This window comes from Giraffa tippelskirchi, chromosome 11 (assembly GCF_054371585.1).
Source record: "Giraffa tippelskirchi isolate mGirTip1 chromosome 11, T2T-mGirTip1v1.2.pri, whole genome shotgun sequence".
In the NCBI taxonomy this organism is placed as follows: Eukaryota; Metazoa; Chordata; class Mammalia; order Artiodactyla; family Giraffidae; genus Giraffa; species Giraffa tippelskirchi.
The window spans coordinates 12415671-12437568 of NC_137285.1; the positions used below are offsets into that span (position 1 = coordinate 12415671).

Sequence of the window (21898 nt, forward strand, 5' to 3'; positions counted from 1 at the left end):
CCAAAGACTGTCATGGCCTCACCATTTTTTATTGAATGTTTCAAAGATAAATCGAACTTCAAAAGGCAACTCCCCAAACAGCCCCGGAGGCTGGTTGGAGGGAAGAACTGGAGGAGGGTGTCAGCCTCCTGGTGACTTTTCTCTCGGAGGGGGTCAAATATGTGCCCTGGAATTACCTTTTGGAAACTGCCCTCCTCTCTCGCGGGACACAAAGTTTGCGCAGAGCTGGCCGCGCGACGCACGCACAGTTCGAGCTGAGGACTCGGAGGGTTGCCTTGGGTCAGCCTAGTCCAGTCTGAGACACCGGGGATTCCGGGGGACGTTCGAGTCTGTCCCCTTCTCGGGCGGCCTGGAGGGTTGCTCCCTTGCCAGGCCGGGGCTAGCCACGGGGAGATTCTGTTTTTTTTTTTTTCTTTTTTGCACACTGGGGCAAGAAGAAATTGACTTGGATGTCCCAGACTGAAGCGCAGAGAAAGAGCGAACCCCAAACGAAAACGTTCTCGGTCCTCGCCCTCATTTTTGATCGGATTCGGCTGGGAAACACTGACTTAGGGAGCGAACATTCTTTTTCCATTAAAACTTAAATATCTGCAATTGCGATTCTATCCAATTCTAATCAGCCCTCCTTCCGCCTCTCGTTTTGCTTCCTAATTTCAAGGAAAAGTAATTTCAGATTGAAGCGGCTCCCTTCCGCCGGTTGAGTAAGGGACTTTTGTTTTTAGCTTTGTAACTTGAGTGACATCTCTTTTGGGTTCAGTGGGGGCGGTCTTAATTATTTAAAGGCAAAGAGAAGGGGCTAAAAAGGAAGCTAGGCAAAAAGACTTGACTCCACTTTCAGGAAGGATCCCTAAACAAAACACTTAACAGGAGGCCCAAAGACATTTCAATAAAAATTTATTGAAATTTCAATGAGATTTTTTTAAAAGGGGGGGAGATACAGAAAACCAAAGAACTCATCAACAATTATAACACAAAATATACCTTCATGAATTTTTGTCTTTAAACCACCTCTCAGCACCTGACTTTTTAACTGTGAATATCTCTCTCTAGAGGCACCAATTCAAAACATCAACACTGAAGACAGTAAGTAGTCAATTCCACTTTGTTTGGAAGAAATCAGACTAGCAAATACAAATAGGAAAGGAAAATTAGAAAGTCAAACCACTGCCTCTGCACTCCACACCCCCCCACCCGCCCCAAGCAATCTCAAAAACACTCTTAGGAATTTCAGGTGGGGCCCAGTTTTCGGTAAAATAGGCAAATAGCACTTTCCCCCAGTTTTGGACATTAAAAAAGAAAATTTCTTTGCAGACAACTCTTTTGAAAAGTGTTGGTGTTGGTGCAGAAAGTGTGTTTTCTACTTTTAAAAGTGTTCCTGTGACCTTGAAATAAAACTGACTATAGGAAAACAAAACCACAAAACCTGACAGCTGCAATCCTATTTACATAGAGCTATGTACAATGTCAATAAATTAAAGTTTAATTTTCCGAGCATTCATATTCCACCTATTTACAAGAGTTATCAAATAATTACATAAATACTTTGTCTAATAGTCTCGCTTCTTCTTTATTTTTATTTTTTAAAAACCTTGTTATTGCATATACAGGAAACAGAAAAGAACTGCCAGAGGGACAACATGAATCCTGCTACAGAGCTTAGATAAAATAAATTCATTTTGGTATCTTCCCCATCCCTTCCTTTTAAGTCATCCCCCTTGGGGTTGTCAATGATCTAGGAAAAGATAAGGGGTCATATTTTCTCTCTAAAAGCAAGCATTCAAAAATAAAACCCACAAATACATTACTGTGGAACATGCAAGAGACCTAGAGCTCTTAAAACATCACAAGAATTGTTAAAAAGACACAGATTTCCTTAATAGAGTCTAAACAAGGATGGCAGAGACTTCCTCCCCAAACAATGCTGCCCAGTAATTTATTTAGAACTGATATGCACCGTCACTAGAAAGTTTTTAATCTTCATGAACAGAATCATGTTAATGTATCCATTTGTCCCCAGTATTTTTTTTTTTTCAATTTTGTGTTTCCACTTGGGACGGTGAAGGAAAAAAAAATACATATATATATATATCTTCACTGGAGGAGAAACTTTTCAACACCTCCCCTCCAGGGGCCTGGCCACCTCGGATCTTCCCACAGCTTCCAGACCAGCCCCCAAGGAGGTACTCTCGCTGCCAAGGCTTTAACTCCTACCCCCAACAGCTCAATGCAACTGGGACGTTTCTGAGCCAGATCCCGGATGTATAAACCACAGCCAAGAAGACAGGGCCTGTTTCTAGCACATTCTCTCCAGGGAGTCCAGCACCCCTTTCCCAGACAGGGCTGCACAAAAAAGGGCTGACCTCACTGCACGCCCGCCGTTTATGTGACATCCAACAAAGTGCACTGCAGACTGGATTGGACTGGAATGAAGAGACTTTCTGGGGAGGGGTTTACGGGGAGGCGCTGCGGGACCTGTCCGGCTTGGCTTCCAGGCCGCTGACCAACCGCTGGATGTTCTGCAGTTCGCTGGTGGCCGCCTCCTTCTCCGGGCAGAGTTTGGGCGACAAGGACACGGAGCTGGAGGAGAGCGTGGAGGAGCGGCTGTTGAGTTCCGAGCCCGAGTCCACGGCCACCGAGGCCGGGCTGGCGGCCAGGGCGGCGGCCTTGCCGTCGAGGGGGCCCGCTGCTGCTGCGGCGGCGGCGGCGGCCATGGACGGCAGGGCGGTGGTGAGCAGGCCGCTGCTGTCCGGCACCGGCACGGGGATGGAGTAGGGGCTGTAGCGCAGCCGCGGGCGCATGGTGTTCAGGTTCAGGAAAGGGTGGCGGTGCACGGAGCTGGAGGCTGCCGCCGAGGAGGCGGCCGCCGCTGCGGCCATGTACGTATAAGGGTAAGGGAACAGGCTTCCAAAAGGCGACATGGCCAGGCCCTGGGCAAGGAGGAGAACAACAGGGCAGAGTGAGCAAGCGGGGTCTGCGCAGTGGGGACGAGCCGACCTCATCCACCACCTGTCCTCCACCCCCCCATCCCCTCAGATGGGTCCTAACCTCACTCCTTGCGGTGGGGGGGTGGGGGGGATTGGGAGCAGGACGCTCCAACTTATGAGTCTAGACCCAAATCTGAGCTGTGTTACCCGAAGCCAAATTACTCACTCCCTAGGCCTCAGTTTTCTTGTATGGCAAAAACGGAAAAGTTCACCAATTCGTATTCTTTCGGGGGACTCTGTGGGTATGAAACGAGCTGCTGCTACCTGCAATATGCTTCACACAGGGAGCTTGGCCATCGAGACTGCTAGAAATTCTCCCATCAGTCAGTTGTTCCACCTGTTAAATGGGGCTACAGTCTACCCCACAAAAGTAGCTGGCTGAAAACCAGAGGGCATACATACATTGTTTCCCCCTATTCTTGTTGCCCCACCTCACAGCCCTCCCACTCCATTCTAGAAGTTTCTTAAAAAAAAATCTGGGGAAGATGAGGGCAGGTTGGAAGGAGAGAGAGTAAAGGGTATTTGCTATGAACAGAGACAGAGAAATCACCTAGCCCCAGATATGCTGGTGGAGCCCCACATATTACAAGTGGAGAGACTGAGGTAGGCCCCAGGGTATAGGAAGTCACTCAGCTAGTAAGTGGCAGAAGCAGAATTAAAATCCTGGGGCCCTGGCTTGGGCTAGCTCTCTTGGACCCATTGCCTCCAGTACTGTTACTACTTGTTGATCCAGACAGCCCCTCGCCCACCTGTCACCTACCCACCAGTCTCCAGAAAGGGCTAGACCAAGAGATGGGAGGGATGACGGAAGGGCAGAAGCCAGCCCTTTTCTGGTTCCCTCCTCCCCGCAGGGGAGGAGGCCAGTCCTGCCTCTTGGCTCAGGGAAGGGAGACGAATGTGCTCAGACAAAACAAAAGGTAAGGGTGTGCAGAAAACCCCATAGAATCTTTTTGCCCGGGTTCAGAGCACTTCCAGCGGCCTGAGATGTCTCCCCAGCTGCCAGGAGCCCCTACACAGCTGTCTCAGCCTTACACAGGCTGCTAGGCCTGCCACAGCCCCAGTCTGTCCTCTGACATTTCCCACGTGTGCACAAACTATTAACCCTTTGGGGAGTAGGCTGGCCTGCTTGCAGTGGGGGATGGGAGGGGGCAGGGAAGTAACTTCATCCTGGAGGGTACAGACTCAACTCATCCGCAGAGTCAGTTCCCATCCCCAGGCAATGGTCTCTCCCTAGTCTTGGGGCAGGGCTGGCTGTAAAACAATTAAGAGACATTTCAACTCTGAAGCTAAAATCACAGCCCCTGGAAAAGGCCCCCAGAGTCTGAGTGCCTAGGGGTAGAGACGCCGGTCCACCACCTACTTCCACCACCTACCTACCAGCTGTGTGATCTTGGTTAAGTTACTCAACATTTCTGAGCTCTGCTCTTTCATTTAGAAGGTGGAGGTGATCATAGGATCACCGAAAAAGTCATAATAGATCAAGCACCGAGAAGAGAGTGCCTGGCACAAAGGAAGCGCTGTGAAGAGTTATTATCTATTATACCACCTAGTTACTCTGCTAGACATAGCCCTTAACTTAGGGAAAAATCTGTTTTAAGTTTTGAGGGGGGAATGTGAAGTTATGATGAATCAATGAGATAAGCCTTGCCCCTAGTAATAATAATATCATTATTAGGCAGGGAGACTCAGTGAGGGTCTGGTTCTAAAAGGCAGGCAAAGGAGAGTGAATGGAAGGAGGGGCTACAGAGGCAGCTGATAAATACCTGAGAGGCCAGAACGTGCTGCTGGAGATGGAAGGGCAGGGTGGCCGACGCCCCCGACAGTCCCTGCGCCGCGGCAGCCGAGGCCATGGCTGTGGAATCCAGGCCCGAGACGCCGGTGGAGGCCCCGGACACGGTGGCCAGCAGGGGCCCCATGCCGGCCGCCATGCTGGAGAAGGCGCCCCCCATGGCGAACTGGCCGGGGTGCAGGAAGAGCGGGTGCCCGTTGAAGAACTGCTGGCCGGCCAGGCCAGGGGCGAAGCCGAGGCCAGGCAGGGGGCCCTGGCCCAGGTGCGCGGCGGCCGGGTCCGTCTGCACGGTGAGCGGCGCGAAGGCCTCCTTGCCCGGCAGCGCGCGCGCCTCCTCGGCGGCCTTGGACGTGGCCGCGCTTTCGCGGCCCGGGCTCCGGCGCTCCTCGGTGCCCAGGCCGCGGGTGCTGGACGAGATGGTGGCCGGGCTGTGGCGCGAGTCGGGCGACGCCTTGTCAAGCCGCCCGCTGTCCCGGGGCCGGCCGCCGGGCTCGGCCGCGAAGAGGTGCGCCTTGACAGCCGGGCTGCCCTTGTCCCTGCACGGATCCTCCGACGTGGTGGTGGATATCTTAGCCGCGTCACTGGCCTCGGGGCCGTGCTCCTCTTTGCTGTCAGCCTCCGCGTCGCTCTCCCCCTCGCTGGGACACAGATCTACCGCGGGAGGGGGAACACAAGCCAGGCGGAAGGGCGTTAGCTCTAAAACCTGGGCCAGTATAACTCCAATGCCCCACTTGGAATCCCCAGCTCGGCTACTTCCCAGCTGTGCAACCCAGGGGAAGCCTCTTAACCTCTCTGGGCCTCAGTTTGCTCATCTGCAAAGTGGGAGTGTGACAATACCTGAGACTTTAGAGGAAGGGTTCCACCAGCTAGTCATATATTTCAAGTCTCTAGCTAGAACTGCAATCCTCCTTGCAACCCTCCCCAAAGCAGTAGTGAATTTTACTATTTTATACATGTGGACTGATCTCCTACTAGGTCAGACAAAGTTTCTACTGGCCTTTTCCCCCCACTGGATTGCAAATTCACTTTTTAAAAAATAAAAACTGATTTACACTAAAACTCAGGGCAGGAACACCTTCCAGTTACCCGCTTTGTTCCCTGAATGATTGATTTCCGTCCCTTCCACAGATTTGTGGACTCTTTCAGGAAGATTTGTTTGGAGAGAAGCCTGACGTCTGAATCGGTAGCGACAGACGTGAACACCCCTCCCCCAACAAACACACTCCCCCGAGCCTTCTCTGTTTGCCTCTGTCTCTTCAGACAGAGATGGGTGATGGTTGGGGGTGGGGGGGGCACTCACTGCCTGGAGACAATCATAGATTCTCTTTTGCTCTCACCACACCCTCTGTGGGTGTCCTACCAGAAAAAAAAAGGAAAAAAGAAAAAGCGATCCCATTTTGTGTTTAAAGCTTAAACAGATTGAAGATATAAAGGACTTTCATTTTATTTCACTTTAAAAACAGGTTTCTTCCCCTTGAGAGCATGTGTATTTTTCCAAATAAATAGTTCTTGCTCTTTAAACACAGGAAATCAACTGAGGATGGGAATAGCTCCTCCCCTTCCACCCCTGCCTTCCCCAGCTCCCACTCCCAGGGCTCCATCTCTCATCATAGGTCTAGGGTGGCTCTAGAGCGGAATTTTTCTCAGCCCGCTTCCCTGTTCCAAGTGGCAGAGAATCCCCCGCGTTCCCCAGCCCCCCCCCCCGCCCCCTGCCAGCCCAACACATTTTAAGCTAGAGTTCAAAGATATTAAAAAAAAAAAAAACCAGTTGTTACTTGGTTGGAGGTACAAGAGAGGGATGCTCCAGCCCCCCACCCCCAGAGGGGACACAGGAACAGAGACCACCCCCTCATCCCTTCCAGACCAATGTCTGGGAGAAAGGAATCTGAGAGCTCAGACTAACTTTGAAGGGATGGGGACACCCCTGATCACCCTTGGTGAGATTTGGCTTCCGCTTACAAACTTCTAGAAGGATCTGAAGCTTTGGAGGGGCAGGTTCCCTGGTGGATGCTCCCAGCTCCCAACTCTTCATTCAAACCTCCAAGACCTGGAGAAATCTGAGAAGTCAGAGGTGGCCAGGCTCACCTTTGAGGTTGGATGTTCCTACGGTGGACACGGCTGGGGAGGAGGACTGGGCGAAGCAGTTGAAAGCGGCCTGTTCGCTGGAGGACTCGTCCGAGGTGCCGTTCTCCTTTTTGTGTCTGTCATCAAACACCCTCATGGACTGTAGGGTGAGTTGCTTTCTGTGGCAGAAGCCGACACCCAGCATTATACAGGATGTTCCCCCCTCTCCAAAGCCTCACCCTCTCCAAAAGGTTCGGGCACACACACCTCCCCCGGCCTGCCCCCGGGGATGACACTAATTCCCAGAAATCTCTGTGCCCCGGGGGCGGCCACAGGGATCCAAGCATTGTTCAGGACCCTGGGACCAGGCTGAAGACTGTAGCCCAGGGGGAGGAAGGGAGGAAGAAGGATGGTATTCAAGACCAGAGGGTTTCCCTAGGAAAGGGGCACTGGCTGGGGCTTGCTCTTTAAAAGCCAAGAGCAAGAGGGGAGATGGGAGCTGGCCAGAGATCCGCTGAGCAGCCAGCCTCACAGACCAAGGAGAACAGAGGACTCAAAGTAGTGAACACAAACAGCAGACCAGCTCTGGACTGGTTGCTAAGATTGGGAGGAAGTGGTTATTTCATGGTGCACTTTACTGTAATCATTTCACCAACACATTAATCGGACTAAAAAAGAATCTATTTCCAGGTGAGAAATTATTTTTTAATGCCCACCCACTCCCCCAGGGGATAGGTTAAAAGTTGGGGCTGATTTTCTAGATTTTCAAAATTCTTTGAAAGCAAGTGGGGGAGGGGAGAGCTTCTTTTATATACTATCCAGCTGTCAGCTTAATGCAAAAAGATACGTGTCCCCACAGAAGGAGGGAGCCATATATGTCTCCAGGGGCCTAGGTTCTGTCTAAGAGTATTTGCAAGACAAGATTGCAAAAATTCCAAAGCGTTTTGTGAATGGCTTAGTTCTTTCCTGGGACCTGCCCAAAATGAACTTAAATTAATTAATTAGGAATTAATAGGTGTCTGTATATAATCTGTTATCCCTGGTACTTTTTTTCCAGAGACATCTATGGGGGTGGCCTAGCTGACTTTCTTTAAGGTAATATGGAAGAAGAAGAAAACATAGCTTAGTGAAATCCATCGATTCTTGATCAATGGGGAGTAAATTGTTTTCCACCCTTCCACCACCCTTCTCAAGATAAGGGCCTGCATCCCACTTCTAACAGCTGAGTCCTAGGACTCAGAAAAGTGATTTTCTAAATTATCTGAGAAATGACTGTCACAGCTCACCTTTTTTCTCTCCTGCCATTTCCAGTGTCCCGGAAACCTTTTGCAAAAGGGTTGTTGTCTATTTTTAACTGAGTTATCTAGAGGAGGAGACACAAGCAAGAAAGAGACATTGGCTTCATTTCTAGAATGTTCCCCGAGTGTTGCCCCCAACTCAAATGATCCACGCGAAATCTGTCTTCCAACCGGAGAAGTCATTTGGATATGCCAGGTTAAAGAGAGAGAGGAGAACACAGCAGAAGTTTGAGGGGGTTCGGGAGGAAAACCAAAGGAAAGTGTGCCATGGCTGGCATCGCCCATAGGAGACCAAACCAGGGATTCTGGGCTGCAATGATCCTGCCTGGGCAGCCAACAGCATGGGCTTAGAAATGGAAAAGTTGTCAAAAGGGCAACCTGTGGATCTTAAAATTATGCCTTCATTTTGATTTTTTTATATATAGTGCAATTGATCATAAAATATGTTATGGTATATTTCCTGCCCAAACACGTGCACACACATTCACACAGCATACCTTCCAACTTTTTCTGTACATCTAATAAAATTATTTATGGGGTTTCACTACCCTTGTGCTGGACTGGGTTTGATTTTTTTTTGCTGGGTGTTGGGGGTGGGGGGACGTGTTTGAGGAATTACAATATTGACAATTACAGATTTAAAAGGACTGAATGACCGCTGGAAACATTTGTTTTCATTTATATGTCCCTGCAACTGCCATTAAGTGGAGAAGGCCCATGGCTGCTTTGATCAAAAATGCTATATTTTATTATTCCATTAACAACTTAGATTCACAGGGTACTGAGTCTAGAAGGAGTGTGCATTTTACACACTAAGGAAAAATTGTATGTCGTCTTCCAAATCCCTTTCCTGGGATGGAGGCAGAGGAAGGGGATGATGTATACAGAGTTCGCTGGAGGCGGAAAAAGGGCCCCCTGGATGGAGTCTGCTTCTTGGAGTCAATTCCTGTTTGCACTTCTTTCAGGGAGAGGAGGCTGTGATGTCTTTAGTCTTCAGATGAAGGAAACATACCTGGAACACCCCCATCAGTGGGCCACAGAGGACCCACCCATAGTGAGAGTGAAATCAAAATGTAGGGTGGCATTGTTCGGTGAGCTGGATTGGCACTGAGGGCCAGGGTTCAGAAGTTGAAGGGCAGGAGTCCTCAGGTGCCCCCTGCCACCCTCACCCCTACCCTCAGTAACTGCCTGCTAACAGCCATGCGGGAGCCTGGTGGCCTGACAGCACTTTCTCTGTGTCGCTCTGTGCACACACCCATGACCTACAGGCCACTATGGCTTTACACACCAGGTGCTGTCTGCTCTTCCATTTGGGGGTACTCCTAATCCCCGGCCTCAGACCCAGGGAAGGAAAAAAAAAAACCTCCAAATGAAGTGGTGACTTTGGTCATCTCATCTCAAAAGCCTCAGACAACTCAATTAGCATGACCCTGTGATCAGAGTAGGTTTTTCCAAACACACACACACACACACACACACACACACACACACACACACACACCCCCCATAAAAAACACAGCAGCATAAAAGGTAATAAAAACCAGACCAGCTACTCGGGATTTCTGGCTAGGGGAGAAAATCTGGTCTCCGCTGAGACTCCCCTCCCAAGATCCCTACTGGCTTTTGCCTTCAGTTTTTAGCTGGTTCCTTTCAAACCAGATTTCTGGATCCTTCTTCCTGAATGAAAAGAGGATGAACCTTGAAACAGACAGGGGAAAGCTTGGGGTGGGGGTGGGGCAGGCAACCTTAAGGTGGTTACTGGAGCTTCTCACTGGCAGTGTTAGTTTGGCCTTTTTTTTCTCGCTCAGCATTGGATCTCTAGCTGGTTAAGGTTTTTTTAGTTTTCTTTCTGCCTCTGCCCCCTTTCCCCCAAACTCCACTGAAGGTCAAATCACAAAAGAAAAATCAGACTCCCATTGCAATGCTCTTGTAAATTTCTCATCCTCGGGCCCCAAAGCAGCTTAAGGGATGGGGGTGGGGGTGGGGAGGTGTTAATATTACCATTAAAAAGGAAAGCGACTTTAGTTACCTTATCATTCTGGTATGCAGTCACAGCGATGAATTCAGTTTCGGGGAACAAGTATGTCCGAAAAGTACTATAAGGAAGTTTTAAGATGTCATTGGCCCTCACGATGTGGAACCGGGGCTGGTATTTATGCATGGAGTTCAGTATAGTCTGCAGGGGCCGGAAGAGGAGAGACACACATCACAAGAGGATTTATCGGAGGACCAATGGGTTCCTAGGACCCCTGCCAGGCTGACGTCTACCCCACCGACGGCACCGGGGAGCCCACCTTCTCGGGGTACCTCGGTGGGAATCTTCAGCTCCCCACACGTTACATTCTGGAGAATCCAAATTGCTCCTCAGTTTCCAAAGGGTGCCCTCCCCCCCACCACCCTCACCACCTAAGGTTGCTTTGTTGAACCCTAGCCTACCTGAGTACCAAAACTATAATTCCCCTGCCACGTTGCTTGATCACTTGGGAAGGCCAAAGTCTTAAAAGATAGAGAAAAACATGCATTTTAATTTACAAAATGATTCAGTCTTTTAAGCGCCCACTAATTGATGAGCCCAATCCACTTAAAGCCCTGAAAGGCTGAACTCTAGAGAGGAATATTTATGCCTTAATCAAATCAAGGGCTTCAAATGCAATTCCTGCCCGCTGAAGATATGTCCATGCCATTCATGTCTTCCTGGGCCTAATCTTTCTGCTTATTCCTCACTTATCACTCTGTTTATTTTATTGAAATGTTGGGGAGGCGTAGGGGCAGAGGGCAAAAGGTCCCTTGCTTGACTTTTACAAGCAATCTAAGTCTCTGGAAAGTTTCTAGGGACTCCCGCACTGAATCCATATATATACTCGCAACACACATGCAATTTTTGTACTGGGAGATCTAGGTCTTATTTCAGGTAAACCTGACCTTCACCTGAGCCCGATTCTTTTTTAGTCCAAGGGAAGAAAAGTCTTTCAAAATCTGTACCCACACTGCCTCACCAACGCAGTCGAGGTTTCGAACCTTAAAACCCTCTCAAACAATACTATGACTGGTTTCAAAATAGAAGTATGACATCGTAAAACAAATCTTTTATGAACATCTAACTTTAACGTTGATTTTCCATCTTCAAGATGGGTTTTTAACTTTCCTGTCAAGCAGTTACCAAAACCTGGCCTTGCCACAGAACAGGAGCCGATAAAGTTCTCTCGCCCCTCACTTATTTTAGAACGCCAGGCCTTCTATTATCCGAAGAGAAACACCCTGGAATTCTCTGTGGATCGAAAAGTTTGCTATGCTTTGTAACTGAGAGCGAGGGAGAAACTGGATTTTACCTGGAAGCAGAAAGCACTGCCTTTGCTAGGGAGAAGACAGGAAATTTTAGGAAGGCAAGCAGTGAAACTTACAAATCCGTGTTTGTCCGAAATGTTGTTGGTGAGTTTCAGTTTGTGGAAAGTGACAACTTTGGACATCCACTGTTCCCCAGTAGCAGGGCTGTCGGGGTGAATGTACATTCTCTTCGGCATTTCAGGATCAGCCTTTCCTGCTACCATCCACCGGGAATTGTGAAATTTATAGCGACAGTCATCCGCAGCGATAATGTCCATCAACAAAATATATTTGGCTTTTTTATCCAGCCCAGAACACCTTACTTTAAATGGAGGAAACATTCGCCTACAAGGGAGAGAAGAGGGAAGAAAAGAAACGAAAAAAAAAAAATCACTCAGAACGTTGGGTTTGATCCTCTATGCTAAAATACTTCAATCAAATTTAAAACTTTCGGTTACAATTGATGATCTTGTACCAGTTCCGAGTAGGACGACTGGGTGCAAAATTGCTTCCTTCAGCAACAGAAGGATTAAATATGCTTCAATGTCTCTATTTTAAACGGCCCAAGATTCAAAACAAGTGAATAAGGGGCACTGGGTTTCTTTACATTGTCTAATAATTTCTTTATAAGTTTTTGGTCTCTTGTATGACTTTTTAGGTTGCCCTCCTTAGAGAGAAATTCTTGCTTATGCCTTTTCCTGTGGGTGTCTAGTTCTAAACAGCTTGCGGCAGGATTTTAGTCGACTTTGGTTAATCAAGGCTAGAATTTTCCACCACCCACGGATGAGAAAATGTTAAACTGATCAAGAAAAGAAATGTCAAGTTGGGACCCCTCTTTGCTGTGGAACAGTAATCCCACTGCTGGCGAAATGAAACTACTTCGGTGAGTTCTCCAAACGAATTCTGTAGACTGGGGTGGACTCAGAGGCCTGATCACCAGCCTGCCTAGCGCGCTGCTAACCACATTCCCCCCACTGCTCGGGACCAGACCCAAAGTGCAAGACTCCACCACCAAACTGGTCTTTATTTCCCTGAAGTGTTAGCATTCTGTACTTTTGACTTAAAAGGGAGCAGGGAATGCATCGCTGTGAAACTGTTTTCTGGGCTGGAGGATAAGTGGCAAACTTTGGCCTCATTCAGCTTGGAAAGACACAGAGAGCTAAAGACAAGAGAGGGATTTTCCTTTTATGCCTTCAACTGCATGCCTTGGTAGACTTCAATGTCATTAAAAAGAAATCAGTGACTTTAAATGACAAGCACGTTTTGGTCAGGCCAGGACCTCTAAACAGTATGTAAAATATAGTCGACAACAGTCACACATGAAACAGCAGTACGTGTCTCCCTGCTGGCTCCTTGGGTCTGCAAACACAATCTGAATCATCCAGAGTTGCCTGTTGAACTCTCCCTTTGATTACAGACACACGAAGCAGCATGGACAAACCCCAAATGCCCTTCAATTTCTCTCTAACCCTGGCAGGGGGTAGGCTCAGGCCCCCTCCAGACCCAGAAGCTAGGCTGGAAGGTTGAAAGGGCAGGGCAGTTTCTGCCAGGCCTCCCACTACCACAGAAACAAAAAGAGCTGTTCAGTTTCTCTCTGAGAACAAAATGAAACAGACAAAAATACAACATCTACAAAGACACAGGGATGGTCCAGAAATGTTTGCACAGTGAGTTTTCCTGCAGTGTGGGTGCTTTTCTTTCTTCCTGCAGAAGATCTCTGCGTACCACTGAAAAATTCTATCTATCCCATAGAGAACCCGGTATGCAGAGCAGGTAGGAAAAATCACCCGCTGCAGACGCCCGGTAAGCTGAAATTTCCTATCACTGGGGCAAGGCCAGGGAGGTTTCTGTATACAGTTCTGGGCGGGCGGGACTAAGTTTTCCTCTAAGTCAAATAACTGGCAAACCGACTGTTCTGGGAGAAGATAAATAAAAGGAGAAAAGAAACCTCCAGTCGCTTAGGGGAGTTGTGGGGGCGGGGAGGGTGCGTGGCTTGCTTACCTTCCCGACTTGGTAATAACCATCTCCGTGCCCCGCTTGTGGAATTGATCCCAAAGTTCTTTGGCCTCCAGGTGTACCTTGGGGTCATCCTCTACTTCTTCTTCGGGTTCCATGGTCTTCAGGGGCCTCAGATGGGTCTGAGGTCCCAGGGACGAGAATGGGATGCCGGTCTCAGCCGCCCCCACCAATTGATCCATGATCGGCTTGGCCAGGGCGCCGGGCAGCGAGAGCGCCGCCGCGCCGTTGGGAGGCAGCGTCAGAGCGGGGAAGAAAGGCGGCTGATGACCCAGCACCGCGCTCATGGCGAAGTCCGGCGCCCGGTGAGGTAGGAACGGATGGTAGGCCATGCTTGTCCCAGGAATGACCGGATCTCTCATGGAGAGGCTCATCCACTCCAGGCGGGGCGCTGGGCTCCAGCCGGTGGCAAGTCCGCAGCTGCTGTTTAGTTTAGTTTTGTTTTGGTTTGTTTTTTTAACAGCAGCGCATAGTTTGGAAGGGGGAAAAAAGCGAAAGAAAAAAAAAGGCAGTGGGAGGATCACAACTAAAGCACCTCAAAGTGAAGAGGGGGAAGTGTCTTTGGGGCAGGGGAAGGCCGCTTTTAAAGAGGGCAAGGAGAGAAATCAGGAGACATAGTCGCTTTGGTGACTGTCCTGGTGTCTGGCGTTTCCAAAAAGCCGCTCCTGGAAGTCGGTTTCCGAGGCGAGGGGAGCGAGCAGGGTCTGGACTCGCGCCGGAGCCCTGCCGCTTGGCTCGAAATAGACACGCCTGCCCTGGGTCCCGGCGATCGCTCCCCAGCCCCCAGTTCTTTGTTGCCAATGCGGACGGCTCTCCTAGGAGACTTTTTTTTTTTTTTTTTTTTACCTTTTCTTCTCCTTCTTCTTCCCCCACCCCCCCGTCTCTAGCCTTTCCCTTTGGCTCGCGGGAGGCGTCTGCAGTTGCGCTAGACCGGCTGGAACTGCGAGCGAAGAGAGCGGAAAAAAAAAAAAGTCTCCTTAGAAAAAAAAAAAAATCTCTGATGGAAGCCCTCTTCTACCAGCACTATCAAAACTTGAACTGCAAGCGGGCTTCCGTTCGCCCTTCTCCTCCGCCTTCCTCCGCTCCGAGCCTCCGGAGGGTGTCTGAGTTTCAATCCGAATCTCGCAGTGTGTGCTCTGCTCCCGCGCCTCTCTTCCTTGTCCTAAAACGTGAGCGAATTCCCTTCCTAAATCTGCGTCCAGACGCGCAGGGCTGGGAGGATTTAGAGGGGGGGAGGAGGAGGGGAATGAAAAGAAGGGAGAGAGAGAGAGACGGAGTGGGAGAAGGAGCGCCAGGAGAGGGAGGGAGCGAAAGAAAGCCAGCGAGAGCTCCTCGCCACCCTCCTCCGCCTCTAGAATTCCCCGGGCGTCTGCTCGGCGGTCTAGAAGGTCGGGCTCTGCTGTGGGCTGCGGGGAGCCGGAGGCCTCTTGATTGGCTCTTTGACGCTTTCGGACCAATTGTGTTGCTGCATAGGCGTGGTTTTCACAGGTCGAGTGCTGGGGGATAGAGCCGAGTTATAAAAAGAAGGTGTCGGAAACTGTAACGTCGCAGCGCTGCAACGGTACTACTGCCTGTCCTGTGAATATGTCAACATGATCAGAGGGAGGGCGGGGAGCCACTGGGGAGCGCGCGCACCGAGTCGCCTCTAGGTGGCTTATCGAGAGATCGCCGCAGCCCCGGAGCTCGCTCGCTGGCTCTGGCTCAGTCCATGTCTGAAATGCCTCAGTCATCCTGCCCGGGATCGAGGGAGGAGGCTGGGCAGGAGGGAGCACGAGGGAGGGAGGCGGGAGCGAGCGAGCCTGGCCAGAAAGGCGGAGAGCGCGCCGGGCGCCGGGCAGGGGCGCTCGCCTCTCGCGCGCTCGGCTCGCCTCTCTGGCCGCGGCTGCCGTTTCTCTCTCCCGCTCACCCTTTTAACCCGGCTCCGGGCGAGCCGAGCGGACGGCCCCGGCTCCCGTGAGCTGCCATCCGGCCGCCGGGCGCGACAAAAGCCGGGCGCCGCGGAGAGGCGAGCGCCGCCGAGTCTCCAGGCTTGTGCGCGCTCTCCAGCCCCACGTGGAGCCAAGCTCCTCCCGGCCTCCGCTCAAGGGCTCCCGAGCTCGGGTGTTTCTCGTTGCCGGTCTGCCCGGGCAGCAGGGCTTGCGCGCGGGCTCCCGAGCACGCGGGTGCGGCCAGATCTCAGCCCTTGCGGGTGGGGGCTCCCTCCCCAGCGTGCCACACCCGAAACTATGCGCGGAGACCCAACCCCAGCACTTCTGTACGCGAACACACGGCAGTCCACTAGGACTCAGCCACCCGCGAAAACCACATACATGCAAACACTGACCCAGCCTGCGCGGCAGCTCCGGGTCTGCGCTCAACTCACTCCGGAGGCGGACTCGGGCTTTTTTCAAATGTATTTACCAGCCCTTTTAGATAGATCTCGTCTTCCATTTGGACTCGGGCTCCCAGTTTTCCACCTGAATGTGTGTGTGAGAGCAGAGGGGGTATCTGAACAAAGTGAGCACAGCGAGGGACTAGGTTCTGGGCCTGTCGGCGTCCAGCCGCCGCCCTCCCCTCGGCTGTCGGCAGGGTGAGGAGCTGCTGGAATGGGGAAGGCGAGCTGGTGGGCGGAGGTGCTCCAGGCCAGTATCTTCTCCAGGCATCGCAATTATCTCTTGGTGCCTCAGTTCTTTTCTCCACCCGAGGACTTATCTCGCCAGAAGTCGGGGGTGAATTTGTAAAACAAACCGTGAAAACGCCCCCACCCCAGAGGCGAGGTGACTGGGTCCAGTTAAGGTGTGTGTGTGTGTGTGTTGGGTGGAGGGTGCTCAGCAAGGGTGAAGGGGAGGGACGCAACCGGATCTTACCCATCAGACCTGTCGCCGAATTGGTAACTGTTACCGCAGGTCCCTGTCCGGGTCAGAGGATTCCCCAGACCCACATTTCCCAATTCTAGGGGCCAACGAGTCGGGCCATCCCTGCTTAGACCGACGGACGTCTTGAGGACAGTATTCTTTTACCCTTCCTAAGCTGGGAACTTCCTCCAGTGGAACCAAGAAAGGACTGATTGCGGAGCCTAGGGGGTTAAGAACCCCCAGGCTTGGGTTGTTCTCTGTGTGTGACTGTGTGTAGGTAACCAGCAGAGTCCTCTCTTACATTTTGCCTCGTGTACCCCCTAAACCCCCAACTCCCAGACTCCGAAGTGGGAGCAAGTTGGGGGTGTGTGTGTGAAAAATGCAGTTCCATTGTGGGCCGACCGCGCTGAGACAGGGGCAGAACTTTTGAGGCGACGAGATTTTTCCAGCCTCGCATTTTTGACGCACATGGTTAAGAGCGCTTGGCGCCAGCGCTAAGAATTCCCTGAAGTCACTAGAGAGAATAAGAGTGGTTCTGCGAACTCCCTCTGGCTCGCCATCTCGCCCCTTTCTCTCCCTTTCGGTCTTTCTTCTGGCCGTCCTTTCGGCCTCTCTCTGCGGTGGTGGAGCAAGAGGCGGCGGGGGTCAGGGTGGCGGCTCACGATGCCCCCTCCCGCGTCCCTGGCGGCCCGACCCCGGAAGGTGCGAGAAGCCCAGGCCTTTCCCCTTCTGACACCGACCACAGAGGTCACCGCAGGGTTTTCACCAGTCTCCGGAGGCTAAAACCTGCCCTTCCCCCACTCTGCTGGCCGCCGGAGCCTGGGGCCGCACCGCTGTGCTTCCAGCAGCAGCCCCAAACCCGGGGTCTGGTTTTGTCTGCACTCGCTGGCCAATCTCTGCTCCGACGAACCGAAGAGAAGGAAAGTAGTTCTGCAAGCACGAGATGACCCCCCCCACACACACACGACCACATCCACCCAATCGGTGTCCTAAGCGTGCAGATGCCCAAGAGAGATACATTTTACTCGGTCATCCGCATGCTGGCCTTGCTTCGGTTTGGGACTGTGGGAGGAGAGCTTGCTGATTTCACTTGTAAATATCTCGACTTGCCTTTGGCCTCAACAGTGGAGGTGGACTTAACCGCGATTTCGGCCCCTTCTCTCACGTGCCTGTTTTTGCCCATTGCTCCACCTTAACCCTGGGGTCACCCCAGTTGCCACTCCTGACCCCCCACTGCCACTCCAGCGCGCCAGAGAGGAAGGCGGGAGAGGAAAGTTTGTGGGGTTCCGAATCGAAAATGTCGACATCTTGCTAATGGTCTGCAAACTTCCGCCAATTATGACTGACCTCCCAGACTCGGCCCCAGGAGGCTCGTATTATGCAGGGAGGCCGCAGTAACTGGGGATCAAAAGCGGGAAGGTGCGAACTCCTCTTTGTCTCTGCGGGGCCGCCGCGCCCCCCTCCCGGTGGGTGATAAACCCACTCTGGCGCCGGCCGTGCGCTGGGTGATTAATTTGCGAACAAACAAAACCGGCCTGGTGGTCACCGCATTCGGGTTAAACATTGGCTAGCGCGTTCCGAAGACTTGTGCCAGGCCTGGCGGCTGAGACAACTCGCAGGCCAGCGCGCCCCGAGCCGGGCCTTTAGGCTCTAGCTGAAGGCTCTACCAAGGTCATTTTTTTCCCCCTCCATGCAGACCCCCTCGATTTTCTCGGTCTCTCTCCCCGCCTCAGGTTCAACAAAAGACAGACGGGGAAATACTGAAGCAGCCTAGCCTGCCCCTGGGCAGAGCCTGAGAAATGGTGCTTTAAAAGAGCAGGAAAAGAGGGCCAAAATTTGAATCCGAGAGGACGCGCCGAACTTCTGGTGTCCTTTCAATATTCCTCCATCTTTTGCAAGGAGTATTCACCTAATTGTAGGCCTGATTTTTTTTTTTAATCTCTCCAAATCTGGGATGTCTGAAGTGTTTAAGGTGAAGAATAGTATGAATGCGGATTTTAAGTGGGCAAGAGGCAAGGAGAAGCCTCAGAATAAATGTTGTATGTGCACACGCGCGCACACACGCACGCGCACGCAACCAAATCTATCCTCAGGTCAGGCCACGCAAGAGGCAGAGAAGCCCCCCTTGCCGAAGAATCCCCCCCAGGAAGCCTCTGCAGCCCCCACTTCTCCCTAGGGCATCGTCTGCCTCCCACTCTAAAGGGGGTCAGATCGACCCTTTTGTGACCGAATGGTGTTTATCTGGAGTTTACAAAAACCTCGCGGAGGGAGGGAGGGTGGGGGGTGGAAGGGGAAAGGATGGTGGGTAGGCGGGGTCGTTTACTTTGGCAAGTTTGCTGTAAATATTCTTTACAGCATGTGTGAGGTCTGGCAAGGGACTATTACACGCTTATTCCCCCTTAAACTTTCACCCACCGTTTGCTGCGCGGAGCTGTTTTTCAATCCGAGGTGTCGCTGAACTGGGAACTCTGTTGACATAAGGACATCCAGGGGTTTCTCCAGGAGGGTCTGGGGCCTAATTAAGAAGTTTACTATGGAGGTCGGTCAAAACGTAAACTTTATCTGGGGAGGGGCTTTCTGGGTAGAGGCGGTTCCCTGTTTCTGGCCAGTGCCCCCGCCCATGGGACCCCAGGCTCTTTTGATATTGACAGACATTGAAACTGACTAGGTGTCTGCTTCAGGACTCCCATCGTCCTTTGCGTTCAATTCCCCAAACCCTGGAGTTGATTTTTTTAGGGGCACCTCAGGGAGGCAGCTCCCCCGGGGTGCTTAACCCCCTAGGTTAAGTTCCTCCAACAGATCGCAGCCAGCACCCTCCTTTCCACATTAGCACCCCTGTGCTACCCCAAACCCTGACTCTCTCACACGCAGCTCTGAAGTCAAAGGGGGACTTCACAGACCAGGGAGGCTTGGTTTTCCTCCTGGAGTTTCGCATCTTTCCCCGCCTTCCCCCAGCAAATTTGCTTTAAGAGCCTAGTGCCTCTCAGGTCTGGAGGCTTCAGGATCAATCTTTTTGATGGAGAGTCAGTTTCCCCATCTTTCTTTCCCTCCAGAGGTAGGCACAAGAGTCTTGGTTGGACCAGACAGGAAGGACACCCATTTCTGTTTCTGTTTCTCTTTCTTCTTGGGCTGTCCTCTCTCTGTCCATGTCTTACAAAATTCCATGACTGCAGATCTGTGTTCTTTGTTCTGTTTTCTTCTGCTTTTCTCTTCTCTTCCTGGCATCTATCTTGTTCTCGGCTTCTGTAACTCCTCAGTCTCTACCTCCCAGCCTTCACTTCTCTCATTCTTTTTTTTTTTGTTTTTTTAATTTTTATTTACTACCTTTTCTGTTCTTCCTTCTTCTCTATTTTCTCTGGCTTTTCTTGTCCTCTCTGAATTCTCTTCTGCCTCTCTGTGTTTCTGTATTGCCTCTCCCCACTCTATCCTGTATCCACCCCCACCCCAACTCTTCCTCTTTTCCAGAAATCAAGACAGGCTTGAGTTACCTCTTCCTGGGGTTCAAGCAGACATCTTCCCCTCATACCCCTGGCTAGGACGATAAGGTATCCTCCAAGATAGCTGGGCCCATTTGTGCAGGTTTAAGTCTCACTTTCTGCTTTTAGTATTCCCCAAACCACCCTTGGCCCAGAGCTGGCCTCTCACCTCTGTTCCAATGCTCTGATCTCCCATCCTTTCTCCCCCTCCTTTCCAAGGCAGGAGCCCAGGGTGAAGGGCAGCATGGCAGGTTCTAAAGCCCCAGTTCCTAGCCTCTGTCTGGCCCCAGCAGCCCAGGGCTTTCCTGTAAGGCACATTTCCCTGTCCTCTGACAGCCCTCTAAATTATTGATCAGGGCGATTCAGTTCAAGAGCCTGAAGCGCGCGCGTGCATGTGCATGTGTGTGTGTGTGTGTGTGTGTGAGAGAGAGAGAGAGAGAGAGAGAGAAGATTGTCAAAGTTGTCTAGCTTGGGGAAGCAGTATTTTTAGTACAGAGGTTCACTTTGGCGCCAGTTGGTTTATGCTGTTTCTAGAGCATCATTCGTTATACACTTAATCCATGCTTATCATACCTCCCTTTAATGTAAATATGTTTTTGGCAGAGGCAGAATGAAAAGATTTCACCCTCTGCATTATTCTTATTAGCACCCACCTTTCATCAAAGCAGATCACTCTGCAAAATGGCAAATTTGTAAACGGCCAATGATTTAGAGAAGTTGGAAGGGAAGCAAGGAGGGAAGGATGAAGGAAGTAGTGTGTGTGTCTGGGGAACGTGCTTCTTATACATCTGTGAAAGGTTTTTTCCCTCTCTCTCTGTCAGGAAAAGGAACTAATTGTGGTTTCCTAATTTCAAACCAATCTACATCTTCAATGCTCTCTTTGTGTATTTTACCCCGATTACTTTAAAAAAAAAAAGAAAAGAAAAACCCAAGATAATGCAATGGATATTTCTTAGTCCAGCAGAAATGAGTTCACTGGGAAGAGGCTGGGAATTTCTCCTCTCATCTTATCTGATCAGCATCTGCAAGGCGCAGAGCCAGAGCTGACTTCAGTCTCAGGCACTGGGCACTGTTGACCACCCAAAATCTTTCTTCTTTCAACATCCTCTTTCCAGAAGTCTCAGTTGAGACAGGTAAGGGTGTCAATGGCACTTCAGCAATCTCTCCTAAGAATGTAGCCTCAGGGAGTGGTGGGAAGCTCGGGGACAGAATATTTCAAAGGGTGAAGGGAAATAGACCGGTGTATTCTCCAATCCCCAAATGCAGACTGAGGGTGTCCACTGACTGAACAGGAGCCCTTAATTCTGTGACTTTCTGCTTTTGCTTCTGTCCATTATTTCTGGTGTTGTTGTTAGGTGCCCCAGGGTGGGGGACAGTGGGGTCTTGCCCTTCGAGGGCACACAAGGCGGAGGGAACAAGGGACTGGGTAAGTGAGAGGGCATGGCAAATCAGATGACTACTACTACTGTGAGGGAGGTTGAGAGGGCAAAGAAAGATCAGCTCCTCTAAAGCTGCTGAACTAACTGTCCCCTAGAAGCCTCAGACACGTTTCCTCAATTTGAGCACACTATCCATTACTATTTCCCGTACTGGGTTTCAATTAAAAAGAGTGAGAGCGGAGAGGGAAGGCAGGAGATAAATGAAAGGGACCAGGGAGCACCCAAGTTGTGTGTGTCTCTGTGTGTGTTTTGTTTTTTCTTTCCATTTCTTTCTTGGAGCCTCTCCACTGCTCCTCGGACAGCCAGCCAATCTGCTTGTGTTCCCAAAGGTAATGTCTTTCTGTCTCCCAGATCAAGTAGGTGAAGAGACGGGGAAAGGAGGTAACACCGACAGAGAATCTTTTATCTCCAGTGAAGCCCACAAGAGATATAATTGTGTGTGTGCAGTGCCTTTGGGAAGGATTTTGCCTCGCCTATATAGGCATGGGGTTTCAGATATGGGAGGGATGTGAGCACTGAAGGTTCCAGCCTTTTCTGTCATATTGGAAACTGATCAAATCCCTCCTTCCTTGTACAGTCTTATGGGCAATCTACCCTTTTGCGGTTCTAAGACACAGGGTGTTTGGCAGCTGGTTTCACCTGCTCCTCTGGCATGCCTGGCATGTAGGGGGCTT

The 21898-nt window shown here is 51.0% G+C and overlaps 1 protein-coding gene across 2 annotated transcripts; it reads right to left on the reverse strand.

Annotated features, from left to right (window-relative positions):
* Positions 1-877: 877 nt before the first annotated feature.
* Positions 878-20706, reverse strand: TBX3 (T-box transcription factor 3). Of its 2 annotated transcripts, XM_081538115.1 has the most exons (8): positions 13461-20706; positions 11537-11804; positions 10572-10631; positions 10165-10311; positions 8124-8200; positions 6859-7016; positions 4748-5424; positions 878-2927 (listed from the first exon to the last, which is right to left on the reverse strand). In XM_081538115.1, the coding sequence occupies exons 1-8, from the start codon at positions 13847-13849 to the stop codon at positions 2451-2453; spliced, it is 2253 nt and encodes a 750-aa protein (XP_081394241.1). In that variant the 5' UTR covers positions 13850-20706; the 3' UTR covers positions 878-2450. The 2 variants fall into 2 exon arrangements, with proteins under 2 accessions (XP_081394241.1, XP_081394242.1); XM_081538116.1 differs by lacking the exon at positions 10572-10631.
* Positions 20707-21898: the final 1192 nt, after the last annotated feature.